Source organism: Oncorhynchus masou, chromosome 23, assembly GCF_036934945.1.
Source record: "Oncorhynchus masou masou isolate Uvic2021 chromosome 23, UVic_Omas_1.1, whole genome shotgun sequence".
Classification (NCBI taxonomy): domain Eukaryota; kingdom Metazoa; phylum Chordata; class Actinopteri; order Salmoniformes; family Salmonidae; genus Oncorhynchus; species Oncorhynchus masou.
Window position 1 is genome coordinate 24047182 of NC_088234.1, and position 20725 is coordinate 24067906.

Genomic DNA, 20725 nt, shown 5'->3' on the forward strand with positions numbered 1-20725 from the left:
ATTTCGGTGGATAATCATTCTCAAAATGTCTCTGCTTAATTCATCGAGGGGGAGAATCCGTATTTGTACAGTACTGAGCATGATTTAAGCCGAAAAAGAGCGCTGACGTGGTGTTTAGCAAAAAATGACCCACGTCTGGCTGCTAACAAGATGGATGTGAAGCTTTACGGTCCAATAGCGAGTGCGAAAACATCTGCTGAAGCCACAAAGGGACTGGGATTGCACTGTGAAAATGATAGATAACATGGTGGCCAGGATGGCACAGTATTTTTTTTTATTAAAGTAAACACAACCCCCTATAAATGAATCATTATCAATTCGGAGAGATAGGGACAGTTGTTTTCTGCTTGGTGCTCCCAGACATCATGCAGTGTCCTATGTAACAACCTCAGGTTGCAAAATTGGGGGTACAATTAGTTGCTTTAATGATCGAAAATGCTAATGTCTTGTCACATCTCCTGACAACAATAATTTTACTTGTTAATGGCCCCAAAAGGTTGGAGAATACAAAAAAAAGCCAACGAACTAATGTCCTACATGGACACGCCAGACAAGGCCTTTTACAAGCAAATTCCAAGGCCTAAACATTCCAATACCCAGTATACACTGTATACAACAGTATACGCTGAGTGTAAAAAAGCATTAGGAACACCTGCTCTGTCCATGACATAGACTGGCCAGGTGAATCCAGCTGAAAGCTATGATCCCTTATCGATGTAACTTGTTTAATTTATTTCAATCAGTGTAGATGAAGAGGAGGAGACATATTAACAAATGATGTTTAAGCCTGGAGACAACTGGTGAGAGATACCGATCTATGAACATACTCTAGTCTTCATCACACTGATGACACTACCATACAAGTCAAAGGGCGTGTCAGGAAATGAATAATAGCTCAATCATTTCAATTATCTCCATTAGTAGCATTATAACATGTCACAAAGCTGGAGAGGCTTACCTTTTGCATATAAGTAGCCACCTGCACACACCAGTCACAATCATCGAATTGACAAGGGGCTCTTTGGTGGAATTTGTTGTCATCGTCGTCATTACCTTTGAACATTCCGTGGGCTGTGGGGACTTAAAGGTCGTCAAGTGGGAGTGTATCAGTCTGACTCAAGGGGTGCTAATGCAGGTGCTTGACTTTGATCTAGGCCATACTCAAGTCATTTTCTACTAGATTAATCGGGCACTTCAGGGTCACTCCTAATGCATCTAACGATGCTCTCGAGAAACCTCTTCAAGCCTGCCTACAAGGGTATTGCTAATTAAAGCCAAACAGCTTTAGACTGGCAAAAAAACAAAGTATGGGACAGCCTAACTTTAGTTGAATTATTTCAAATGTGTTATACAAAAGTATTGAAGTTATTTGCGAGGCCACATGACATTCTTCGCTCATTCCGCTGATTTTTGTGGCTGTATAGAATACATTGAGAACAAGTCTCTCAAACCAAAAGTTTACCACGAGTTTCAAACTCACCTTTCAAGGTTCAAGTGTCCTATGACAAGACCTTGAGCCTAGAAATAGCCATTTGTGTAATGCATGCCTCAAAACCACCCACGTCCCGTGGAGACACCCCAACTTCTGCCGCAGTAAATTCTGTCTGCTTAATTGAAAAGCATGATGTAACCCGGTTCCATTAAGGCCTGTTGGGACACAAGTTGTCCGTTCTTGTTAGTCCAAGAATGAGTAATCTCCACTTTCTGCAGCAAGCTCTTAGCCCCAGTCTTTTCAATTATTTATTTACTGTTTTCCTCTGGCCATTTATGGAGCACTGCCATTCTCAGGTGGACATGAACTTGTATAAAGTCTGTTTTCTCAGACATGGATGAGCACTGAGACATGACCTGTAAAATATCACAGTGTTGTTATACTTAAAAGGTGAAGTTCAGGGAGAAAATTGGGAAGAGTTCTTACATTTAAGAGCATGGCTTGCCTTGCATAAACAAAAGCAACCTGGTTTTTAACTAAACTTGTAGCACATGGTCTTTTAAAAATGTATCTCTCCACCTAAAACCTGTATCTCTCCACCTAAAAAACGAAAATAATAATGTGCTTCATGCACAGTTCACACCAGGTCATTAGGAACACCTGTTTGACCAAACTGACCCGTTTGTTTCTGAATGTAAGGCACATAAAGGTTAATGAACCAATATGATATCTTTCAGGCCGACCTTCTGTCTTGTTTTCCTGACCAGCAGGGAGGCTAACCTTGTCTCCGACACTGCCCTGGCCTCCTGCTGGGACGGGCTTCTGGCCTGGGTCTGTGTCAATGCTCCCTATCCAGATATACAGTACCAGTCAAAAGTTTGGACACACCTTCTCATTCAAGGGTTTTTCTTTATTTGTACTATTTTCTACATTGTAGAATAATAGCGAAGACAACAAAACTATGAAATAACACATGTAGCAAAATATGTTTTAGATTTTAGATTCTTGAAAGTAGCCACGCTTTGCCTTAATGACAGCTTTGCACACTTGGCATTCTCTCAACCAGATTCACCTGGAATGCTTTTCCAACAGTCATGAAGGAGTTCCCACATATGCTGAGCACTTGTTGGCTGCTTTTCAATCACTCTGTGGTCCAACTCATCCAAAACCATCTCAATTGGGTTGAGGTCGGGCAATTGTGGAGGCCAGGTGCAGCACTCCATCACTCTCCTTCCTGGTCAAATAGCCCTTACACAGCCTGGAGGTGTATTTGGTGTCATTGTCCTGTTTAAAATCAAATGATAGTCCCACTAAACTTTGGACTCATCAGACCAACGGAGAGATTTCAACCGGTCTAATGTCCATTGCTCATGTTTCTTGGCCCAAACAAGTCTCTTCTTATTATTGGTGTCCTTTAGTAGTGGTTTCTTTACAGCAATTTGACAATGAAGGCCTCATTCACAGTCTCCTCTGAACATTTGATGTTGAGATGTGTCTGTTACTTGAACTCTGTGAAGCAGTTATTTGGGCTGCAATTTCTGAGGCTGGTATCACTAACGAACTTATCCTCTGCAGCAGAGATAACTCTGGGCCTTCCTTTCCTGTAGTGGTCCTCATGAGAACCAGTTTCATCAGGGTGCTTGATGGTTTTTGTGACAGCACTTGAAGAAACTTTCAAAGTTCTTGAAGTTTTTCAGATTGACTGACCTTCATGTCCTAAAGTAATGATGGACTGTTGTTTCTATTTGCTTATTTGAGCTGTTCTTGCCATTTAGGGGCGGCAGGGTAGCCTAGTGGTTAGAGCGTTGGACTAGTAACCGCAAGGTTGCAAGTTCAAACCCCCGATCTGACAAGGTACAAATATGTCATTCTGCCCCTGAACAGGCAGTTAACCCACTGTTCCTAGGCCGTCATTGAAAATAAGAATTTGTTCTTAACTGACTTGCCTACTAAAATAAAGGTAAAAAAATAAAAAACATGGACTTGGTATTTTACCAAATATGGCTATCTTCTGTATACCACCCCTACCCTGTATACCACCCCTACTCAAATATAAAATGGAATTTAAAAATATATATTTTTATTTTTTATTATTTTATTATGTGATTCCATATTTTTAATGTCTTCCCAATTATTTTACAATGTAGAAAATAGGAAAAATGAAGAATGTTCTTCATACATAGACCTTGATGAAAAGGTAGTGTGTCAACTAGTCAAATGAGAAAGCCAAAGCAAGACTACACGGAGGTCCATGAATGAGTAGGTGTGTCCGAATCTTTGACTGATACTGTATGTTGTGGAACAAAATGTACTAGTTAATGATTAGTGGATGTGATTGTATTCCTTATCTCAAGACTGGGGAGGGGTAAGGTAATTGTCTGATCTCTACTTTACCTTGTTGGAGTTTCATGGGAATACAATGAAAGATCAACTGTTATTGTTTATCAATGCTACTTCTATTCAGCATTTGTTTACAGGAGACCTGGAATACCCAAACGTCATTAAACATACTGTACATAGACTGAGTGTACAAAACATTAAGCACACCTGCTCTTTCCATGACACAGACTGACCAGGGGAATTCAGGTGAAAGCTATAATCCCATATTGATGTCACTTGTTAAATCCACTTCAATCAGTGTAGATAAAGGGGAGGAGACAGGTTTAAAGAAGGATTTTTTAAGCATTGAGACAATTGAGACATGGATTGTGTATATCTGGCATTCAAAGGGTGAATGGGCAAGACAAAAGATGTAAGTGTCTTTGAACGGGGTATGGTATTAGGTGCCAGGCGCACAGGTTTTGTCAAGATCTGCAAAGCTGCTGGGTTTTTCACATTCAACGGTTTTAGGAATGGTCCACCACCGAAAGGACATCCAGCTAACTTCATACTGTGGGAAGCATTGGAGTCAAAATGGGACAGGATCCCTGTGGAACGCTTTCGACACCTTGTAGAGTCCATTCCCCAACGAATTCAGGCTGTTCTGAGGGCAACTCAATATTAGGTGTCCTTAATGTTTGGTACACTCAGTATATGTCACACAAATACATGATGCTATACACCTAAATACAGCTCAAATACAGTTCTTCAAAGTAGAATGTACAATACATAGCCCAAATGATTTTGAGCAGAATAGACACATTAAACATGAGAATTAAATGAATGAAAGTCCTCATGGCATTAAGCATGAAATCCTCAAAAGGGCTTCATCACAGACCGGAAAGCATCTTTATGAAAGAAACACCAGTACTACTCTGTTTATGTATTCCTAGCCACATCTTCTTTATTTACAAATGTTTATTGTGCTCAAAAGGAGAGATTGGAGGTTGATGGACTGTTAAAACCAGAGCTCCCTAGCGTACGCCTCCCGGATGATGAAAAAAATAAAGTCTCGCATCTCTGATTTGTGTTTGGCAAATAGCTCTGAGCTTTTTTGAAGTAGCTTTTCTTTTTCTTTGCTCCTCCTCTGAATATTACTAATCATAACAGAAAAAGTGCTGATGGCAGATAAGATGACGAATAAGGATTTTTTACCCCACGCTAAACAAATGAGGTTCCGTTTTCGAAGGATAATTGATTCATCCCTCAGGGTAACAGACAGCAAATGGAATATGCTAAGTGAAAACCTAAACAGAGGCATAGGGAGCGAGGGAAGGAGGGGGGGGGATGTGGAGACACCCAGACAGAAAGAAAGAAAGAGGTGGATATAAAAGGATGAAAAGACAAACTCATGTAAAGATAGGAGGCTGGAGTCACAGGAGGACATTCTGACAAGAGAGAGGTAGACAAACAAAAAGCGTCTACCTATTATTCTCTATAAACCTCTCTCTTTTCAGCTTTCCCTCCCTCCCGCCACCCTCCATGATCCCTCAGGTGATCTCCACCACTCAAAGGTAGTACATCTGTCTGAGCTGAAGTGCAGTCTGCAAAGCTGGGTGAGCATTTGAGTCAAAACAGAGCTTTGTGCCTGCCTGCCTGGCCTGTGGAGAGAAGGCCCCAGTGTCCGTCCTTCTCCATCTCTCCTTTTCATCTTTCTCTTTATCCGTCCATTTCAGCCCAGCTGACCCCCGGGGCATCCGACACACACTCACTCCCGACCTCTCTACCTAACCCCCCTCTCTCTCGCTCTGCTCTCTGTGCTTAAGTGTAAATAGAGGGATATCATGGCCAACTTATCATGTTTATGAATGTCGCAGCTCTGAGAATACGCACAGGCCCCTTGCCAGCAGTGCAGTGGCATTACATACAGGTAGGTAACTGCCAAAATAATGGAAACACTTGAGTAAATGGGAGATACAAAGTATATTGATAGCAGGTGCTTCCACACAGGTGAGGTTTCTGAGTTAATTAATCAATTAACATCCCATCATGATTAATCCATAATAATTTGCAGTAAAGGATTGTTATTGTTGTAAGCTAATCGGTTTTAAACCTCCTTTCTATACATAGACTCCTGGACTTTTAAATGCAAGTTTTTCAGTGTCATCCTGAATGAAGAATGACTGGGAGTGTTCTTCTGTGAGTGAGGTTTTGGAAAATAGAAAATAAAGCAGCCAATGATTAATTGATTGACTCTGCAACAGAGTCCCCATAATCGTACGCATTAGCCAAGTGTGTTTTAATAGCAAATAAGAACCATTCAATGAATTATGGAATCTCAAAGGGGATTTATAAGAAAACAATCAGTGGAGAGAGCGAGTGGGGAGAGGATGCTATTTTTCACTGAGACAGAATGGCTTAGGTTAGAGAGCTTTCTCCTCCCCCACCCTCTAACCTCTTCCCTACTCTCTCCGTGTCACGGCTGACTAGGTGTGTAGGTAGGAATCAGGTGCAGAGAGCAGAGACTTCCAGGGGAAAAATTCACTTTATTCCGGCACCGAAAATTGTAATGCCCAAAACACAGGGCGCAAACGCTGACCAGCACAAACACAGGGTAAACACGGTCCGGAGCACAACAACACCTATGACACAAACGTGAACACAAAAATAATCCTGCACAACAAAGGGAGGGTTCCACAATCTTAAATACGGAAACAAATCAAGAAACACACATCGGAAACAGGTGCAACTCATAAGACAAAACTAACAGAAAAGGCATCAGTGGCGGCTAGTAGGCCGGTGAGGACGACCGCCGAGCACCCTGCCCGAACGGGGGAGCCAACTTCGGCAGGAGTCGTGACACTCCATCTCTCCCTCTCTCTCTCTCACCTTCCCTTCCTCTCTCTCTGCCTCACTTTCCCCCCTTTTTTCTCCCTCCCTCCCTCCCTCCCTCCCTCCCTCCCTCCCTCCCTCCCTCCCTCCCTCCCTCCCTCCCTCCCTCCCTCCCTCCCTCACTGACTCCCTCCCTCCCACACTCACTCCCTCCCTGACTCCCTCCCACACTCACTCACTCCCTCCCTGACTCCCTCCCTCCCACACTCACTCCCTCCCTGACTCCCTCCCACACTCACTCCCTCCCTGGCTCGCTCCCTCCCTGACTCCCTCCCTCCCTCCCACACTCACTCCCTCCCTGACTCCCTCCCTCCCTGACTCCCTCCCTCCCACACTCACTCCCTCCCTGACTCCCTCTCTCCCTCTCCATGCTAAAGAAATCCCCATGCACATTTGTTATGGGATACCTAGCCTTGTCAAAGCTGATACATTATGTTAATGAGCAGACCGGACACAATTTCACAACTCATCCTGTTCAAACCCACAGGCGATGGAAGGTGAAAAACACAGCAGAAGTAGAAAATGCAAACAGTCCCAGCGATTTTCACAAATTTAACTTTGTGGTCTGTAAATTAGCTGCATCATTTCAAGAGGAATATTTGTTGTGCAGGGTACAGTTGATGCCAATCTCTGTTTGGGAGGCATGGTAGAAATACCACAGTCCCTTACTACTGCACTTGGAAATAGGCAAAATAATAGATTTTTATCCTACTGTACAATTGTTTAATTGCCTATACTGTCTGCTTGTAGGACCTTGAATACACTCACCAGTTACAACTATATCACATGTAACTCAGTTACATACTGCATAGATAGAATCAGTGCTTCCCAAACATTACTGTATAGGGTCCCAATGTCTGCTAATTTGTCGAGATGCTGTCTATTACTCAACGCATGGTGCGATTACACGACTATCAACACCAGCTGTACTTGGCTCACTGTTCCAAATACCTGATACTGTTTACCCAGGGTCACCCAATCCCAGATGTTTACACAGCCGAGGTAACTGGGCCAGGGGCTTTCACTCCAAAGTTGAACTATTCATTTGCTCTCCAAATCCCCAGGGGATTACGGAGCACCGACAATTCCCGCATGCATCTGTGAATGTCAATTGTCGGGAAGATTTTATTTAACCCCCCCCCCCTTTCTTTTTTGCTTCAAAGCCACTAGTGTAGTATTTTCACCGATCAGATGTTATCAAATGTGGATGACTTCCCACGATGTAACATCAATGACTTCCCACAATGTAACATCAATGACTTCCCACAATGTAACATCAATGACTAGAGAATGAGTTTCGAACCCCTTCCCTCCCACCCAAAAAAAGACTGGAGCCCAAAAAACCCTGCTGTGTTTTAAGGCAGTTTGTGTTCTCTGAGCTTTGTACTGGTCTACCAAGTACAAGCCTGAATTATATATTTGGGAAATCCCCCATGCATGCTGTGCCTCGTTTACTAAGTGCTGGTTATGAGGATTGCGTCTGCCATGATTGTATTAGTACTTTGACGGTTATATAATGCCTTTTGATATAAGGAAGCTTACGGGGGGATGTTGCTAATCATGAAGTCGAGTGATGTGGCTTGAAGCATATCATCTGATGTTGTATAGGATGGATTTAAATTCCTAAATGTAATGCCCTAATCAGACGAATATGATGCTGCAATACACCAATATAATTCATTCAGTCACATGATCTATCTGACATATCTCAGTGTAAACATCAAATACTATTTTGGGAACTGTTATTGTACAGTATTCGGTGTGTGCTGTCTTGAATTCTATTTAGTGCTCCATCCCAACCTTGAGAACCTTGTAGTTCTCAGTGGCAGTTTTGACGTGTGTTTCTCTGCATGGTTTGCTACACCAGCCCCTCCGTGAGATACTTGACTCCATTGATGGTCAAAGATCATCACTTTCACTTGCATCTGACGTACTCCAAGTATTTTGTCTGAGGTGACATTGAGACGTTTATAATCTGACAAGGAATCCAACAGAATCCCACAGTCGAGGCGGATCCAGTTCCAGTGTGATGGACATACATGTTATTACAATTTCCTCAGTCACTGAGTCTTAAACAAGCCCTTTGTGGACAGCAGTGTGTATTAAAGGGATCTGTTGTGTTTGAGTAGCTTACGCTGATGTGCTATCAGTAAAGAGAAGTCGATTGACAATATCAGTATCGCAAAACTCCTAATGGCCAATAGCCATTCACGCCAAACAACTCCAGCCTAATCTGTCTCTCTTACACACACAAACACACACACAATCCTAGTCCATATCGAGACCACACCGTCAGCACACCTTTTATCGGTTGTGATGCGTCAAACATTGTACAATTCCTGCTTCACATTAACTATTATCTGTTTAACACAAATAAACATAAAAAATGTGACCATACATTTTGGATGTGTCACAAAAGCATAATTAAGGTGATAGCTTTCCTGTTTCAGACAGTGACAGAGACAGAAGGCCTGTGAAACCAAGATGTCAGCATTAGGAAATTGTTATGACTGTTTTATATTGTGTCAATTCTAGACCCTTTATTCATTCTCTGCTTCCTCCACATGTTCTGCACTGAAACATGAATAATACATCAATTTTGAAATCAATTTATTTCATTATAAGATATAAATTGTATTAAAGCAGATTTCCTTTGGCCACAAAGGGTATGTTTATAAGGGAAATCTAATTTCCAAGACCTCTCTTAGCCTGTCGCCCTATTTCCTGTTTCAAAGAAGCTAATTTAAGTCACAGTCAAACATGGACAAACTATTTTCAAGCAATACAAAGCAATTTCTGCTAACCCTTGACCCTTTTCCTAACCTTAACCTCAGTCTCCTAACCTGCTAGGTTAATTCTCCTAACCTGCGCGGCGTAAGTTTTCCTAACCTGCTATGAAAAAGTCACTTCGGTATCGAAGTGGAGTAAGAAGAGTGTTTCCTCAGTCAAACATCTGTGCATGCACGATAATTCAGTAATATGAGAGTGACATCAACCTGCACTTTCAGGGTCCAAAAATTCATACAGGGACAAGTTTCACCTCTGTAAAGGGATATGGACAAAATGATGGATGGATATGTGGAGAAATACAGCTCTAGTTTGTCTATCAAAAGGCTCTCTTTGAGGTGGAACTGTCACATTTTGGAATATCCCAACCCAGCTGTGCTGTGCTGATAAAGCAAAGGTGGGTAGATTTAGAGGCCTGTCATCGTTGATGTGCTCGACTGTAAAATATCACATTTTTACCGCTTTGAGAACTGCGCCTTGTAAGTAGAGTGTGGGGGGAAGACAACAACGGGACTGTGAAAGATGTAGGGGAAAACAGAGATTGAGAGATAGAGAAAAGGAGAGCAAATGGCGTCATACGATTAACACAAAGAGGCATTAGTGTCTGCCTTTGTTCATGAAGATCTCTTACATTTGGTCGAGTCATTTTGCTTGAAAGGAAACAAAAGCATAATTAACAGTTCCGCCTCAAATGCCAAAAACAACATAATTGAATACATCAGTGGAACTGGTGCAGAGAGAGGAACATTTTGTTGAAGAGGATTCAGGTTTGCCATTTAGTTGATGTACTAACAAGTTTGTATTGAACTTTATAGAAATGTAAACAGTTTGTCAAATTAGGATGAATGAGGCCATCATTGTACAATAAGCTGTTCTATTCAATTCCACACAACATTGCTTATTTTTCTTCAAAAGTTTGTCTCAACCATTAAGCACCTTCAAGTAACATACTGTAGTCCATGGCCAAACAAAATAAACACTGTTTTTCCATCACAAAAGGATACCAAATCCTAGGCATGCTACACTGCTACGTAAACACCTGGGTCACATGCTGTATTGAAACAGAGGGGTTGGCAAAGATGAACTCTATAACGTTAGTGTTGCACAGTCCGTCCTCTTTGTCGAAAGGAATTTACCCACACGTCCCACACCGTTGGACATCTGCCAGCGTCCTGATTATGGTCAAGTCCTGAGTGCGTCATGGCCCCAGTCATCCTTAGATGGCCTTTTCTGGCAGATGTTTTCGGCCTGCAGATTTCACTCCTTCATCTATGTCCTGAGAGATGATTTATTACATGATTTATCCGGTGCTCCGGCACCATTTTTCATACGCTAAGACCATTTCTATTTAGTCCTCTCCCGAGGTCACTGCACTCTGTCTTTCATTCTCTCGTTCTCTCTCTCTCTCTCTGATCTGTGTGCGTTGCATGCCTGCACGTGTAGGTCACTATTGTCCAAGTCCCTAAAGCAACCAATACTTAATTAGAACCCATTTACAATAAATGCCCAATCAGCAAGCCAGGCCAACTCAATTGTCATTGGAGGAGTGTTACAGAAGCAAAAGAGACAGTTGGTTAACATTACTAACCTGGGGAAATTCTTCGTCTTCCAAGCTGTTGCTTCAATTATTTGGCATTTTGATCGCAGATACATTTCTAATCAGTGTGCCTTAACTGCACATTACACGCTATACTGCGAGAAGAAACGGCTGTGGTTGACGCTGCTGTGGCATTTAAGGAGGAAAGCAAATAGTTTACTGTCACATTTAAAAGGAAATGGAAAATGTTTTGTGGGCTTTTTGTGCTGGCTGAAAAACCTTATCTCGCGAACACCGAGAAGAAGACTAAGAGCGCATCCTAAGCTGGGCATGCTGTACAACAAAGCTAAAAGGAGTGAGAAATTTTAAACGGATGGGTGTCACACTTGAAGAGTTCCCCCGCTGACATTCCAGCATTCCGATAATCCGCCATTTTCAGGCAAGAGGGATTCCCAAACCACAATGTGTCTCAGCACGCTCTTTCTCCTGCTCACAGCAACTGACCTGTGACAGCCTCTTTAAGTAGATTGTATCCGCTCAAATACGTCCAACAAATATATCTTATTATGGCCTGCAGGGATTTTGCCAGAAGAATAACCTCAAGCCTGGGGTGAAAAGTTTCGTTCCGCCTGGGGGGGAAAAGACCTGACTGGATCCAATCCCCCGTACGGCAGGCACGAAATTAAAGCCGGAATGTGACCGGAAAGGTTTATGTCTTTATGGATACATTTTTTTTGGGGGGGGGGAGAGTACACCGCACCGCAGCAAAGGCTTATTTCCTTTCCTCACGTCCCTCTGTACTTATTAGGTAATTTTGAAGTTGAATGCAATGTGATTTATGGAAAGCTATGCCCCTAACCATCGCTGTATTAGAAGTATTGACTGACAGATTTACACAATATTCTACAACCCAATATTCTAGTCAGGATCATGTGAGGGTGACAAAGAATGTCACACAGGAAGTGCACTCTTCCTGACTTCCTCTCCCCAGGTCATGTCTTTGGAGTGTCAACAGGAAGCTGTCTGTCAAAGAAGTGGTTTATAATCGTTCTGTTAATCTTCTGTCAACGTTGAGCAAATATCAAGTGGCAGAACTAGACATTCAGCCCCTTGTTTCAGTTGCACTGTCACCTCGCTGTGCTAATGAATCGCTTCCCGTCGAGATAACCACATTAGGCCCTCAACGTTCTGTAAACAGGGTTCCCCCTCCTCTCTCCTTCTATACACCATTACGCAAACTGGGCTAAGTTGGTCGGGTAAACAGTAACTAATCACATCTCAAATGTTAGTCCGGTCTGTCGAGACTCAATTATCCAGATTTAATTAGCGGTCCTCCCAAGGAGAATATTACTTATGTTTGTCTGTTGTAATTACATGACTGTGCAAAGGGGGTGTCATGCCAGCGTGTTTTCTGAGAGTTCTTTGGGGTTAGGGGAGAGGGGTTTGGTGGTGGTAGTTGAGACATTTACAGGGCTGGTTAGTGTTACCAAATGAGTGTTTTTTTTAGTATACTTGAATGGCTACCCTTGTCATTGTAGAGAAGCATGTTGTTAGGGAGACACTGCGGAGACATAAGAGTGAACGATAGACATCATTTGCTAATAGCCTGAGCTTATGTCCAATGACCTCATGTATTTTGTGAAAATATGCTCACTGAGGTACTATTTGAGCCAATGTCTTTTTTTCCTACCCTCGCATACTTGGCACCAGGTTCCTATAGTGCCTGATGGCCTGACTGGTTAATGTGTGCAAATTGTCATTGGGAGTCCTTTTATATCAAGCACCAGTGCTCAGCATTTCTTTCGAAGGTGACTTCAGCATTACTCCCCTCCATCTCATTTAGTGTGTAGATCCATTGTTGAATACAGTATGGTCTTGAGCAAAGTTATAAAACTTCCCTTGTCTGAAACTGTCCTTGAGCTTTCAGGTTTTTTTCTTCCAGTGACGTGAAAAAGAAACCGCACAGTGGCCCTTTTATGCTGCATTTCACGTTTTACTTCAATCCACAGAGAATGGTGATGTCATGCATGCTGTACTCAGACACACAAAGAACACACTCACAGACATTAGCACATGCAAGTGTAAAGGACATCATGCTGCTTGCTTTGCGAGTACCACTTCCTCCCAATTCAGCCCATACCTGGAAAACTCGGGACCTCTGCCTTGCTAGCACACGTGACCACCCTCCTGAAGCGTCTTACCAGTCTGCGCCACGCAAAAAGCTAGCTAATCGCTGGCGGAAATGGGGACGCCTCAGGCTGAGTAGTACGTTTTACACATCCCCATGTGCTACACAAACACAAATTAAAACTTATCCAATTTCCAATTCTATCACAGGAAACAGCCAATAGTTCCCTGAGTGGTAATGAATGAGCCCGGGTTGATCATTTATGTAACCGCAAGTCGAAAACCCAACCCAAGCCCTGACTATTAGCGGAACTGCAAACATAGCACATGGTGAAATTGCTATCCGCTCTGCCCCCTTTTATTAATTAATTAATTGGTTATTATTTGTTTTGTCTGTAACTCCACAGTTTTTCAAAAAGGCATACAACAAACATCAGGTCTGCCACATAAATGAACTAGCGATTACTCTTGTTTAATTTGGTTCTCTCGGCCTCCTGAAGAAAATGCTGCCGCAGCTTCGGACGATTTGAGTTGTTAATCACATCAGAAGTGGAGGAAAGGTGTTTCATTTCCTCCTTTATTTATTAGCGCAATGCTAGTTTATTCTGTGAGGTAAACGAATGTACTGGGAGTGGCAGAGGAAGTCGAAAAGGGACTGTGGGAATATATTTTTATATCACCTAGGGTAGTTTTAGAGTTATGGTCGGGCAGTGTCTGCAGAAACCTCACAGCTGATGTCATGACTTCTTAGCTGTTCTGGAGGAGCACGACTGCACAAAAGGACTGTAAATCATATTGTGAGGTCCGCAGGAATGTGTTCAAAAGGCCAGAAAACGTGTTTTTTCCCCAGATCATTGGTTTCAGACCGACCAATACAGCAGTCTCAGCTGCCCATATGTTATTGGAGTTGAACCGAAGGGAAATGACAGGGATGCCAAGGCATCCTTGAACATTACTTAACTTCAAATTGTGCAACGTGTAGTGGATACTGTAACATCGTAGTCTACAAGACAGCATCATAGGCAACAAATTGAACAGGCAATACAGCGGTTTGTCTGGCATGAAAGAAAAATGCTATGACATACCTTAGATCTCTCAAACTTAGTTGATATGATGTCAAACAATATAATTCTGACAAAGACCTTACAGTGGATATATTTAAACATGGAGCTGACTTTCCAAGGTTATTGCTTTTGCCCAGCATGAGAGCAACTTTGATTGCTCAGAGAAAGGCTAAATTATGATCTCCTGAGCACCTTTTTGTCCCTTCATCGATACATTGCACGGATTGTCACATCCCATTATGATATTCAACATTCGTCCATATTCCGAGGCATGTTCCTGGCTATTGTGTTCCAGCAGGTAGCTTTCGATTCACTTTAGAAATCAACTGATTTTTCCGTTCGACCTTGCAATGGGCTGTGGGAGGCTCGGGAGTGGGAGCTACCTCGCACAATTAATTCCTCCTCCTCTCCCTCCTTTCAAATGAAACACCTCTGCAAACCCATTCTCTTTCATTAGGCTATTTCTTTAATGGCACTTTAACACAGAGGTTCTTTTTATGAAAGAGAAATGTACCGACCTTTTCTTTTTTTTCCTGTCTTCTTTTTTTATTTTTACTTGGATTCTAAAACCGTTTCCTGTTTCTTTTATGCAGTGTGGGCAACGGCTTTAACCAGTAGATGTATTGTCACATTTGATGTATTAATCCGCAAAGCTAAGCTTTTAAGGCTTTCTTCTTGCCCAGCATTCTTATCTGTATGCCCCTAAGTCATGAGAGGTGGCATTTTTCGAAATAGTTTTTAAGTATTACATATTTGTGAGAGAAATGTTAATGTTAGGCTCCCTGTTTTTCTCATAACTTATTCTCATAATTGTTGTCAACAACTAAAAGTAAGTCATTTGACTAATAACCTGTCATGCATAGGTGTAATAGGTGGAAGGGAAGTCAGGCGCAGGAGAGTCAAACTGAGTGTAAAATGGAGTCTTTTAATAAAGTTCCACGAGTATGCTCCATAACAATAAATTAACAAACAAACCAAACATGGGTACGAGGACCCGACGTGCACCTATGCAACAATCACACTATACTGACAATAAAACAATCTCTGACAAAGACATGAGGGGAAACAGAGGGTTAAATACACAACAGGTAATGAATGGGATTGAAAACAGGTGTGTGGGAAGACAAGACAAAACCAATGGAAAATGAAAAAAGGATCAATGATGGCTAGAAGACCGGTGACGTCGAACGCCGAGCACCGCCCGAACAAGGAGAGGCAACGACTTCGGCAGAAGTCGTGACATAACCAGACTCCTGATCATTTCGTTGTACAGATTCTAGACTATCAGTATTGCATTTGATGGGCCTGCATGAGTATCCAACATTCACATTTTATAGCCTTATCTGATACCAAATCCTAGCCTTTAGCTATGGATAAATACCATGCAATGAGAGAGCATTCTTTTTATATAATAGCCTCCGTACTATATAGACTCCATACTATACAGACTCCATACTAAACAACAGTGGTCGTTTTGTATTTCTTCTTAGCACACGCTGTGGGTCTTTCTCGTGTCCTTCTCCCTCTCTCTGTCACTAGTTGCCTCAGTTTCTACTCTCCATTTGCTTGCAGCGTGATTGATTTGTAACTCAAGATGTTAATAGAGTGCACGTAGCCTGTAGTGTCTCCCCAACAGGTAGCTCAATATGCCGCAATGAAGCTAAAATTAGTGGCGCACTAAGCTGTGGTATTTATCGACTAATGAGGAACACATTCAAGGTTGTGTGAACGTGAGGGTCTTCGTGTAGGACGAGGAAACACGACACCAGCAAACTTTTAATAGGACCAACCCCCAAGGCATACCGAATTTCCTTAATGGCCAATGATCAAGAAGAAGATACTTAGGATACGTCATACGTACCACCTTGGATTGAGGATTTATGCTAAACTGTGTGTTTGTGACATGTATTGCTAATGACACTTGAAATAGTGTTGTCATAAGATTCCTTACCCCTTTCCTTAATTGCAATTACTCTGAATCACAAAGACTTGACAATTCGTTTCAGCCACCCCAAAGACACTCCCCAAGTTGATTTTCTAGCAATTGACAGTCAAACCTATGTGAATATCAATAGAATGGCATTCTATTTCTGTGCTTATGCCCTCATAAATAGCATCCAATCGTTAAAGTAAACCTTGGTTCAGGTTGGGACACTAAAGAGGGGAAGTTAAGAAGCTCAAAACAAAGTTCCTCATTTGTAATGACGTCCAATTCTTGAAAAGGATTTACCCACCAAGGTATCCTCTCCTGCCAGATACCCGAAAGCATCATCGGAAGGCAGCCACGGTTATCGTCGGCTGCACAGAGACAGCGGCTGCTCAAAGCTGTTTCCATCCTGAAGTGTGTCTCGTGAAACTTTAATGAAGAGAGCGACTCGAAATAGGTGGCGTTTGATAGAAGGGAGGGAAAGACGCTAATTAGGCATATCACAACAGGGAGAGCGAAGCTTTAAGGTGTGCTTCAGCCTCATTGGTATGCCAACCATGTTCCATATTAGCACTTTAGCAATAGCGGCTACCTGAACAAAGCTAAAGCAATAGCCATTTTGGATGGGATATGTTACCCAGTGCTCTCTGTAAGTCTTCTCTCACTGTGAAAGGAAGTCAGCTTCCTGCTAAGAGCTTCAAGGAGCCAGACAAGCTGATTTAGGCCTTTGATTGTCTTTGTTTGGTTAAAATGATAATTTTTTTGCACAGGAGCTGGAGCTGCGGTAGTTATCTTGTCTCGCATCTCAGAGAACAGGAAGGGGAGCAGCCCCCCTTTCTAATATCAGCACTTTGTGGTGGATACAGGGAAGAGACAAGCTTACGTAATGTGGCAGAGACACATGCACACCCTCCTGTCACACCATCCAATATGCACTTGTAAACACGCTCGATACAGTACAACTACTCAAAACACACCCATAGTCAAGTGTCAACTGTCTAAAAAAGCTGTTAAGTTTTGTGTCACATTTTGTGAATACAGAGCCTTGCTGAATATTGTGAGACTAGTGGTTATCTAAATGTTCAATCTCCATATTATTTTTATTTTCTGTCCATGTCAATATAATTGCCTGGTAAATAAAGGGAATGTTTCAGCAAAGTACATCTCAGATGGAAGCAGAAAATAGTATGAGGTCACTGAATAACTGTTTAGAACTTGACAAAAGTATGAACACAATGCACACATCCCTCTATATGCAACTTTGCCTTGTTCGCTCTCTCTCTCTCTCTCTCTGTCTCTCTCTGACTCACACACATGTTGTTGTTGATTCTAATTCTCTACACACACACACACACACACACACACACACACACACACACACACACACACACACACACACACACACACACACACACACACACACACACACACACACACTCAGTCTACCTCTTTTTCTCTCTCCTATTGCTTGTAATTATTTCTGCCATCTTCCTTTGGCTCTCATCTCTCTCACTCCTCTTACTTGAACTCAATGAGCTCACAGCTATGGTTTTCTCTTGGTTTTCATAGAGGACCAACTGCCCCCTGGTTTCCCCACCATTGACATGGGTCCCCAGTTGAAAGTGGTAGAGCGAACTCGTACGGCCACCATGCTCTGTGCCGCCAGCGGCAACCCTGACCCAGACATCTCCTGGTTCAAAGATTTCCTGCCCGTCAACACCACCAACAACAATGGACGTATCAAGCAGCTCAGATCAGGTAGGGTGTCACTTCCGCCACCAGAACTAAACCGGGAGTACTCTTTCATTTTTGTACCCTAATCCCTTCCGTTTCTGTTCTCTCATTTTCCTTCTCCTCTTCTTCTTTGGCTTTGATTTTGTAGGTAATGGCATTGTTTCTACTGCTTCTTCTTCCTTCTCTACTGTGTGTGTGTGTATCCTGGTGTGTGTCGTCTGTTCCTCCCATCCCTGTCTCTGGTGTTGTCATGGCTCCGTCGGTTGTCTTTGTGTGTTTTGCCGCTTCAGTCTGATTTCCACATTGCTCACTGCTGTGACTGTTCTTCTGACGAGTTCATTTTCTTTTGGTTAAGTTTAGTTGATTCCCTTTGACTGCCTTGATGCAGTGTTTGATGGATCCATTCTCTTTTGTTTTTATCTCTTGTTTTCTCTAAAACGATGAATATTCAACATTGGGCTTCATTCAGAACTTGCAAAGGAGCACCCGTTTTAGTAATTTTATTGTTTTTCAAGGCTCCAAGAGAAAATTGCAGAACGGAGTGAATAGGAAGACATTTAGGCTATTTCCTTTTCTAATTCTTTGTCATTTTTTGTTGTGATTTAAACTAACAGTTGTATTAAGACAGAAAATAAGAACTTCAGTCGAGGCACCTATTTCTTCCGGAATGTTTTCCCGGTCTTAAGTAGCCACAGTAGTGTGTGACGCTTGTGTCTAGCTTTCCCAGTCCCTTATTGACTCTCTCTGGATCTACTCCCTGCTTTTCCACGTAGACTCCAGATTTTTATTCTCTTTGCCTGTGGCTTATTCCCAATACTTCCTCATCCCATTCCTCTGAATATTCCAAGTTTCCTTTTAACGCGGTAAAGCATTAGAAATTCAGAATCCATCGGATATATGCTAGCGCTACTTAACTTGTAGTTTGGCTAGCAATATTTACTGTTAGCATTCCTATTTGAGATTTTGCACTACTTCTGGTACAATTAGTCTTCTATGTTTGACCACCTGCCTTTTCAGATTTCACAGCTGTCCTTTGTTAAAATGTCTTGTTAACCCTCCTTTACCTTGTTGTTAACGGAATCTGTGTAAATTAACCCTCTTTTTTTAATGTGCGACTTTGATTTTCCTGTGACGTAGAGTTGATCAAGTTTTAACTCTGACAAAAAAACTAATGTAACTTAACCTAAGGAATATAATAATATTTTTATGCTGTCTTTCTTCTCTCCGTATTTAAATCTACAGAATCCTTTGGTAAGTGCTTAGTTCTGAAGCACACTTCACTCCCAACTAATTTTTCTTCATGTTATAACTATTAATAAAATGCATGGCATGCATTTTACTAACAGTTAGTGTAGACACAAAGATAACGCTAGTGGCACACATACTTTCCCCCCACAAAGCTTTCCTATAAGCAATACTGGCACCTTTTCCAGAGCACACACATTTCACCCAGCTTTAGCCCGGTAGATGTCATATCCCCCACCTTAGTAATAAAACCTACCTATCTACCCTCACTGTATGGTCAATCACTCACTCACCTACTCACAAACTCACTCACTCACTCACTCAATACTGTATAGCCTACTACCACTACAGAGATTTAAGCAGATGTTTAGCGATTACTAGGTCAAGCTAAAGGGTTCCAGGTCTCTTAAACGAGTCTCTTCCCTCTCATATTCAAACTCCTCCAAGCCTTCCCTTCAGTAGATGGTCTTCAGAATCCATGCCACTTCCAAAATGGCACCTCCCCTGTGGCACACCACTGTACAACGTTCTCTGACCTTCTCTGACCTATGATACCTTCCTAAGATGAATCCTGTCTTTTTTTGCCAATAGAGTACAGAGTTCTCTCTCTTTCTAGCTCTCTCTCTCTTTCTCATTTCTCTTTCCTCTAGTCCGCTTTATTTACGTACTCTGTTAAGTCTAATTTGATTCTTCTTCCAAAGCCCCCAGCCTGTATCTTCTCCTACTAATGATTCTTCTTTCTAATCTTATTTGCATTCATATTATCCACCCAGGTGGTACACCAATAAGAGGTAAGAGTGCTGAACTGATGTTCACAGAATGAACAAAACAAATTCATTCTTGCTGTCGTCCCATCCATCCGCCCGCCCGCCTTCATTTTTGTCCTGTTTCCCAACTCCAAATCCCATTTCGTTCCCATTATCGACCTTCCTTCTTATTTGTCCTGTTCTGTTGACTCCATACAATCTCCATTTTTTGTCTATGCTTTATTTCCTCCTTTGAATTTTGATTTGAAGAGCCTTTTTCAAAAAACTCAGTTGTGATATGCTTGCTCCGGCTCAAAGAAGCATATCCAATGACAACTTTTTTTTCAAACTCTAATTGTTCTTTCATTTTTTTGTTTTCTTTTTGGCCATAGCGCTCATGTGTCCCTCTTTTTGTCCAACTAAAACAACCAAACATTTTTCCCCCTTAGCTGCTCTTGTTCAGCACTAAAATTATGCACAGATGCTGTGGAATCACGCAGGCATGCTGAAGACAACATTTCCTTTTCTCCCAAAGAATTCTTTCTATCTTTGCAAGCCTTTTTTTATTTATTCTATTTGCTTTCCTCTCCTGTACCTTGTGTAAAAAAAAGCCCAAACAACTACTTTTTTGATAAAGTTTCTACGGGTGCTTTTTTCCTCTTTCACCTATTTTTCTTACTTTTCTTGGGTTTGAAGGCTATTTTACTTTTTGACGTTTTTTTATTCTTCAGGGTTTGGGGGAAGGCAAACAGTTGAGTCTGGCGAGGACCTGGCGGGTCCATTTTTGCCGTTTGGGAATTGGAGAGTGATTGATGCATAAGCCATTTTTCCCCTGGTCATATGACACCACACTGCGGATCCCATTGGTGGATTTTTATGGGTGTCTTTTGTAGCTTTCACAAGCTAACGCAGTGG

At 42.1% G+C, this 20725-nt stretch overlaps 1 protein-coding gene across 14 annotated transcripts in view; it reads left to right on the forward strand.

Annotated features, from left to right (window-relative positions):
- LOC135510606 (receptor-type tyrosine-protein phosphatase delta-like) overlaps positions 1-20725 on the forward strand; it is a 383074-nt gene that overhangs the window by 273618 nt on the left and 88731 nt on the right. For 12 of the 14 annotated variants that reach the window (XM_064931651.1, XM_064931650.1, XM_064931655.1 and 9 more), the window contains one exon: positions 17655-17843. In XM_064931651.1, coding sequence (XP_064787723.1) covers positions 17655-17843 — 189 coding nt within the window. Of the gene's footprint in view, positions 1-17654; positions 17844-18239; positions 19856-20725 lie in introns of those variants that run through there. The other 2 variants (XM_064931664.1, XM_064931659.1) reach the window with 2 other exon arrangements.